The 8,573-nt window shown below is 32.1% G+C and overlaps 1 protein-coding gene across 1 annotated transcript; it reads right to left on the bottom strand.

Annotated features, from left to right (window-relative positions):
* Positions 1-926: 926 nt before the first annotated feature.
* Positions 927-2,773, bottom strand: LOC116002514 (bidirectional sugar transporter N3-like). The gene is made up of 6 exons (XM_031242667.1): positions 2,622-2,773; positions 2,466-2,502; positions 2,160-2,370; positions 1,888-2,046; positions 1,552-1,671; positions 927-1,426 (listed from the first exon to the last, which is right to left on the bottom strand). Exons 1-6 carry the CDS (start codon positions 2,671-2,673, stop codon positions 1,184-1,186), a joined length of 822 nt encoding a protein of 273 aa, XP_031098527.1. The 5' UTR covers positions 2,674-2,773; the 3' UTR covers positions 927-1,183.
* Between the last annotated feature and the right edge of the window lie 5,800 nt (positions 2,774-8,573).

The raw sequence follows: 8,573 nt of genomic DNA, 5'->3' as shown, positions 1-8,573 counted from the left end.
AAAATATATATATATATATATATATATATATATATATATATATATATATATATATATATATATATATATATATATATATATATATATATATATATATTTTAAATGATAAGTATATATACGTACAATATAGTTCAATTACAACCAAAGATCAATCTTATAATATGTCTAGTGGTATTAGCTTATGACCGTGATAAGAGGAGTTCAATTGGCAGCCCTACTAGATGTACCCAAAGACTATACTTTAATTGCAATATTAATCGTAAATGAACTCACAATTAACGATTTATAAGCATAAAAAATAATCATCATTGATGAGGCCATGAGACCCCAGAACCCATTTTATTAGTGAGAAAGTTTTGGCCAAACGTTCTAAGCGGGACTTTATTGGTGAGGTGTTGGCCCAATAAAAATAATGAAATCTATTGGGTTAAGAAAAAAAAAAGAAGTCTAGAGCAAAACAATATAGAAAGTGATGCTACCAAAGAGTATCAAACTACAACTACTTCTATATAGTATAACAACCTAAGCACCAACCACCCAAGCAACTCAAGATATAAGATATAAGAAGGTAAGATGTTTTATTTATCCATGTGGAGATCGTTGACATCCAGATAGTGGGGAACACATGTATGGCTAATATTAAATGCAAGTTGATGCCGTACATTTTGTTAACCATCTGGCACCCTTGCGCCACTTAAATCATCATCCCTAGGTTCATCCCTAATCCAGTGGCTTGAGGTCCCAATCTTTAGCTTATATACTAGGTTCGATACCAGTGCCATAACACATTATTATTTCTAGCCCACTATTTGGGCCAGTATTTCGAATTTTGTTTTCTTATCCCTGCACTTTTATACTCGATTTATGCTAGACCCGAACCCGACAAAATCATCATAGTAATGTAACATGAACTAAACGAGACTCAATTAAACAAAAATTTATGTTATATATATGGAATTTTACATAATTTGTAATATTAATAGAATTCATATATAACATGCACATACTAAACATATTTAATGGATAAAGTAAATATTGGATCAATCTAGCTAGCTACATTCTCTAGCTGGTTTCCATTCTCAGATCACTTGATGGACTCAGCCGGCCGGCCAGCTGCCGCTATCTGGCCTCTAGTCCTCCACCGTCGCCGGCGGAGTTGCCATTCTTTCCGAACATCGATCTTCTATTCCCCTTGATGATTATTATTCTCCATATTTATTTCAGTAAGCCCATCATCACCACTTATATTCCTCCCTGAATCCACAGGGTGCACCAATTGGTTATTAGATGTCCCTGCTAGCATCTCCACATTCACTACATGCTCTTGTGCATTTTTGTTTTCCTCTACAACTGGTTTTGCATTTCGATAGATTGCATACAACAAAATTTGTAGCAGTCCCAAGAAAAATCCCAGGATGTTTGGCAACTGAAAAATTAATAAAATATTGTTATATTTTGGAAACATTCTTTGAATTGGCACTATATCATTTAATTTGGTGTGTGTTGTTGGTAAAAATAAATGAATGTATAATTAGAGGTGAGATTAGTTACCGCAATACGTAAGTCCTTCATGATCAAACCATAGCCAAACCACAAAACTGCACTCAATGTGAGGAAGAATGACAAGTAGAATGGCAAGAACTCCACACTCTTGGTTCGGAATACTTGAAGCTGTTTAAAAATGATTTTAAGATCGAATTTAATTTGAGTTTTATTTCAGTAAATAGAGTATATGTCACGGTTTGAAAGAGTTGCTCAAATTAAATTAAATAAAACTTGGTAAGAGTTTGATATGATAAAGTTAACAATATGAATATTGAAAATATGCAAGATTGAGATTATGATACAAACTAAAAATTTGTTGTAAATTAGTGAGAGTATTCTTACCACAATGCTAAGGGGCGAAGCGAAAACAGCTATGGAGAAAGCAACGCAAATCCAACCAACAAGGCTAACACGAATTGCTCCCGAGAAAGGAAACCATGAGACCACGAAAATTAAAGAGAATCCTCCGATGCATAGAAACAATTCCTTCAGTGTGTTACGCTGTGCATGGTCAAAAACACACACACAAAAAAAAAAACAAGAAAATTAACAATTTTATTCACTTTGTTCACTAATAAATCTAATGAAGAATAAAAACTAATATTTTGCATTACCCTTGCTTTACTTGATGCGAAGACAAGGAAAATGAGGATATAGATAGTCTCAAATACGATTCCTATTGAGTTGATGGAGATGAGAAGAGTGGCGTTCTTCTTGATGAAAGCATAGTACATCCAAAGCATGGAAGAAAATATTGCTACAACATATGGCACCGAATGATATCCCATTGTTGATTTAGCTTTGTAGATTCGAATAAATATTGACCTGATAAAACATTACAATAACGTAAACAACTGACACTTAACAACAAATATAATTACATTATTACATATATCTTATCAATCTAAAATAATCCTTACACTGGTGCGAGGTATACGAAGATTGATATAATGTTGCCTGAAACATCATTCAATTAACACAACAAGAAACATGTTAATGATATATGGTATACCTGCAGATCAAACATCATTTTGGAACAAAAAGAGAAGAGAGAGAAAAAAACACACAGAATTTACCTAGGATTCCGAACACTAAGAGCCAAGGGTGATGAAGATCTAGAATTGCCATTTCTTGGGACTAGGAATTACTAGGAAAATATGATATAGCCAACCAAATTCCTATAAACTCCTGCCCTCTGTGGCACACTCAGTTTTCATGAACATTATGGGAGCTAAGGGAATGCTATTTATAGAGGGAGAGCTGTGCGGTGGGTGTCAGCGCGTAAGTAGATAGTCATCTTCAGCTTGTACTCTCAGCTCAATTTGTAATACAATAATTTAATTCTATAATCGTCAACAATTATTCAAGCATTTACTTCTAAGTATAGTACCTATTAAAACAATAAACAGCCCCAAGAAGTAACCGAGTAGGTAGAACATAATTTTCATATCTGATCAGCACTTTCATAGTCTTGTCACACATAATTTTTTTAGTATGGTTTACCTAGTACACATACTGGAGTAATCTATATCGATAAACAAATTACTATTTCAAGGTTCAGAACGAAATTAACTTTGTACAGTCATTTACGGACTAGGGTTATGAACTTCATTTAGAGCGCATATTACATTCAAGTAACAATTGCAATCTTTTTCATAAATTTAAGAACCATATTAACACCGACCAAATAATAAATAGTCTAGTGGGCAAGAATATATTCTATAATATAAGGAAAGTCATTTCTACAGTGAAAATATATATATATTCTTAGTTAGAAGAACCACAAAATTTTCCAACCGTCAATATGGCTACGCTATATTATATTTCTGGTACCGGTAACCCCACTTTAGGATCCTTTGCCTCAAAACGTACAATCATTAGCAGCTCCTACATGTGAATATGTTGTGGTAGCAGCTACGTGTCAGCTGATAAATCGACGATGTTTTGAGCCATTAATTAACTGACACCATGAAACTGGAAACACTGCATGATGGGTTACGAAATCTAATATCATATTCATATATGTATGTAATCTGTAACGGCTTATTAAGCTAAGGTTTTCCGAAATCTAAAGCCATATATACTATTAAGGAACGGCCATGAATGAACGGCAAACAAAACAGAAGTGTCGTCATAGGTTGATGGCTGGCTAGCTAGCTGCATTTACGATGATTCGTAGCTGGCGAGGATGTTGAGATGAGGATATATATGTGCCAGTTGGAAATTATATTAAACCAGTAGTTATACCGTGGTCCATGCACCATGGCGGATACTGCAGTTGTGTTGAACTGATACTGCAGTTGTGTTGAAAGGAAATTGCAATTGCGCGGAACAAGACGTTTCATCCGTCTGGAACTGCAGTTGTGGTAAACTGATACTGCAGTTTGTTGAACGGATGAAACGACCTATGTTGCGCGCAACTGCAGTTTCCTTTCAACACAATTGCAGTATTAGTTCAACACAACTGCAGTAACAGCCATGACCATTAATTTGCGATATTAAACCTGGAAAAAGGAGGGGAGGGGTATTGGAGTATTGTACGCCAAGAAATGTGGAGTTTTGCGGGGAGGTTTTTGCCTTTATTGGAACGTCGTAGTCGGGGAAGGAATGGGTATATTGACGAGCAGTCATTGTATAGTTGCGTGTATTGTTAGGGCACGCGGAACCGTTGCGTTTACATCATAACGTAAATGGTTTTGTTTTGTGTGACGAGGCGGTTCGGTTTGCAAGTCATGATGGAGGGCCCAGGGGATGAGATTCAGTGGGATAGATATAGTGTGAGCATGGTTTGGTGCAGTGGTTTGGCCGCAATTTAATTACTTTGTTTGCTCTTATTTATATATATATATATATATATATGTTGCAAAAATCTCACATATGCACCGATTAATAAAGGTTAGACGCTAGGCGCTGGCCGATCATCTAGTGTATTATCATAATCGATGGTTTAAGCTGTCCACTAGCTAGGCCACCTAGGCGCTGACCTCTTAGGCCACCTAGGCTTCCTAAACGCCAGCTAGCTTGCTAGACACCAACTAGGTCGATTACCTATTGTTTCATTCTTTCTTAAATGAATTATTTTACTAAACATGACATAACGAAATAACCCTAAATTGTTAAAAATTTAGATGTTTTTTTTAGGTTAATATTTAATATTTTAGTATTAACTATTAAAGTATTAATAGTTTAGAATTATCAAGTCTTAAAAATTAAAAAAAAAACAAATTTTTAAAAAATAAAAAATACATGGGCGCCTAGACGCCGATTAATCTCCACCTAGGCACCCCCCGAGCGCCCGAAGAGCGCCTAACGATTTCTAAAACATGATATATATATATATATATATATATATATATATATATATATATATATATATATATATACACGGTTGAAGTGAAAACATCTTACATAAAAAGTAAGGAGTAATTTAGTCTATCTATACCAATAACCTTGTAGTCAAATGGTATGTAGTGACTCTCTTAAATGAAAGGTCATTAGATTGAGTCTCAGTTGATGCAATATTGAGTTTACAATAAACTATACTCTTAGAAAAATTTATTAATTAGAGACTCCATTACCCTCTTCACTATATACATCCCATTGAAAAAATATAACAAGATATAAAAAAAATTTGTATAAGGCTGAACTGAGGGATTTAAACCTCAATATTTGCATCATCACATATCTAGACCAGAAATGAAAGCATCACTCTCAAGTATTGCTTTTCCAATGTTTGCCTTGAAAATTGATCTCCACTCTCAAAGGTTGCTTTTCAAATGATTGCCTTGAAATTTGTTAAATTCATGCATTCCTGACATACTAAGAATGATTGTAGCTTTATTAAGATATTCTTTTTTATACCAAAAGTAATATACATTATTTTAAAACTAGTACTTATCTTCTACTCGTACATCATATTTTTTTCTTAATGGTTAACAAAATTCGAACTCATGTTTTACTCTAATATTAATGGTTAAAATTAAACATTTATCATTATATTAAAAAAAGTTAATAATAAATGCGTAATTTTATTTCCTTATAATTTTATAACAATTAATGTTGTGTTTTGAGGGGTATGATACTGAATTTTGCCCTCCAGATCTCTACCCACTATAATAATGTTTTAATATTTAGTAGAAAATAGAATATATTACTTTAAAAGTATTAGTTTCTTACAAGTATTTGATATAAATTAAAATTACTAGATATTATTTTAAAAATATTCATTTTTGTCTTAAAAGTGATATATAAGCATTACAACACATTAAAAGTATTAAATTTTTTATATGTATAAAAATAATATGTTTTAATTTAAAAGTATTAATTGTTTGTATATATAAAAGTAATAGGTATTAATAATATAAAATCTACCCCAAATTTAAATTAGGCAGCAGACATTAGTATAAAATTTTTTAAAAATATTTAAATTAAAAAGAAGAAAATATAGTTGTAGAAATTTAAATACATATACTCTAAACTACTTACTATAATCACACATTTGATTATTAAAAAGGAGTTATAAATTATTAAGTAGATTATTAATTAAAAAAGCTTGTTATAAGCCACGCTAAAATTATGGCACACACTTTTTAATGTTAGGTACATTATTGTACTTTTTTTTTTAGTACTACAGACTCCAAATGTAAATCAAATTTAATTCAAAACTCTATAATAATAGCTAGCCTCGCTATCATTTTTTTTCAAACCACAGAGTGTATTGAGCAAGCATTAACTGTAGGAGAAACATTTAAGCCCATACATACTCAGACTTATCTTCGTTCGCACCGGGATGGTCCAATTAAGAGGCAAAGTGCTAGCCATATTTGTTTTTCCATGCAACAGGCTGGGGGTTCAAACTCTCGACCTTTCTTAAGAGACGAGAGTGCACGGCCACTTACGTCAACCAAGCTAGTTGCCACTTAAAAATTATTATATATACCCATCTCATCATTATCAAAGAGATGTATTATGTATTTCTAAAATTATATCTTTTTTTGAGGTGATGATTAATTAACCAATATTTGTTAAGGGATTATTGTTTTCTTTTTATTTTATTTCTCTTATGTATGGCGAAATATGCACCTAGACCACAAGGATATAAGTCAACTTAATTACCAGCTCAAACTAAAAATATCATCAATATGTAACCCTCATACGAGGTTGAACTTGGAAGCCTGTGATATATAAGAAGAATTAAGTTTTTAACCTTTCAAATAATCTCTTTTTTTTTTCTTTTTCAACCTATATGATGGATTTCTCAATATTTTCAATTATCAAATATTGCTTTTCGTCACATTAACATTTTTTTTTCTTTCTTTTTTTGTAATTAATCTTGAGAAATACTAGTGGACAGCTTTGTGTATTCCATCCCTATTAAACATGACGAATGATGATTTGATGGTTCAATTCGATCAATTTGTCAAAACGAAACAAATAATGAAATAATTGAGAGATGATTATTACAAGTTTTTTTTTTTTTTCATCTAAAATTGGAAACTGCGGTATGAATGGAATCCAACCATATCATTTCCAATAAAAGGAAAAAAATTACTTGAAATGTCTCAATATAGAATAAAAATTAATTTCTTGAAAAATAATTATTTAATATGCACTTTAATATTTTTATTATTATTTTCCCATCTTTTTAATGAATGTATAGACTAATAAAAATATGTTGAGCCAAATACGTTTTTTTTTTCTTTTTCTTTTTAATGATGAGTATATACAATATAATAAAATTAAAATAATTGAAACTGACTTAATTAAGCCCTATAATTCGAAACGTACAATTGGTAAGAAAACCTCTATATAACAACAAAGGATTAAAAGTCAAACTATAGCTTGGCTTGTATATGATTGTGAGCTGGGAAGCACTTTCATTCACCCATGCTAGTGAACGTAACACTCTCTAACCATATCATAAATGATAAAATATGAAAGACGACAAAGATATTTTTGAGTAAGCATTAAAACAATTTCAAAAATCTCCATTGAAGTACTTTGAAATAAAGAATTTTATATTTATATGGTTAGAAGATTATAGAATCTTGAGCAAAAGTTTCACGTTCAATCATGCGGTTCATAACTAAAAGTGTAAAATGAGACTTTGTGGCGAATTTATTCCGTTTAAAAAAGGTAGGGTTACGAAATCTGTCGTCAATTATAACCCCTTCAATTCAGGGATGGTGTCCTGCAATGTTAAAGCTTTTATTTTATTTTTTAGTGATGGAAGCATTCTATTTTTAGGGGATAACAAGGAAACACCTCTATTGACTATCATAAGTTGCATGCTTCAATGATGCCAGTTGGAAACCCCAGAGAACGATGGAAATTGTAGCCACGTACACCTCGGAATCTTCGTTTGGGTTCCGAGTATCCTCAATAGTTATAGTATTTTTAGGAGTTTTTGCAAGGTATGACTATAAAAGAGAAAATGGAGAGAGAGAAAAAAAAATTAGATTTGAAAAGTATAATTAAAAAAATAATAAATAATGAAGTTCAATGCGTCCAACTGGCGCGTGTAATGCACGCACCTGCGCTGTGCAGTACACGCTGCAATGAGATAGCTGCCTTTTATTTTGGTGGGATCCACAATTCTAAAAAAGTCAAGGTTCTCCTGCAACACCCCAAACTCTTCTCTCTTCCTTCTCTCTTCTCCACATATGCACTCACATACACCCGTAAAAACCATACAAAATCTCCGGGGATGCTCTTACCCTTTTCCCTTAGCTTCCTTTAAGGAAAATTAGGACACCTCAATGTACGATATTGACGACGCCACATCAATGATATATTATATGCGGTTGCACTATAATGTAGGGGTCGGGAATTGAAGAATATTTGACTTGAACCAATATGTAGGATTATATTCAGATTTTTATGTAATAATAATAAGTCACATAAGAAGTATGACTTAGAGTATGTAAGACCTACGTACTGTTGATGCAAGTTTTTTTTTTTTCTTTCTTTCTTTTTTAAAGATTTTTGTCAAGCCAAGTGAAAGAGACAAAAAAAAAAAAAAAAAAAAA

The sequence above is a fragment of the Ipomoea triloba genome, chromosome 13 (genome assembly GCF_003576645.1).
Source record: "Ipomoea triloba cultivar NCNSP0323 chromosome 13, ASM357664v1".
NCBI lineage: Eukaryota > Viridiplantae > Streptophyta > Magnoliopsida > Solanales > Convolvulaceae > Ipomoea > Ipomoea triloba.
This window is presented reverse-complemented; position numbering and strand designations above follow the sequence as displayed.

Bases quoted from the DNA above. Each gene is read 5' to 3' on its own strand.
- LOC116002514 (XM_031242667.1), bottom strand. From the start codon at position 2,673: ATGGCAATTCTAGATCTTCATCACCCTTGGCTCTTAGTGTTCGGAATC. The intron at 2,047-2,159 runs GTAATGCAAAAT...GACCATGCACAG, and splicing joins TCGCATCAAGTAAAGCAAGG to CGTAACACACTGAAGGAATT. The intron at 1,672-1,887 runs GTAAGAATACTC...ATTTTTAAACAG, and splicing joins CTTCGCCCCTTAGCATTGTG to CTTCAAGTATTCCGAACCAA.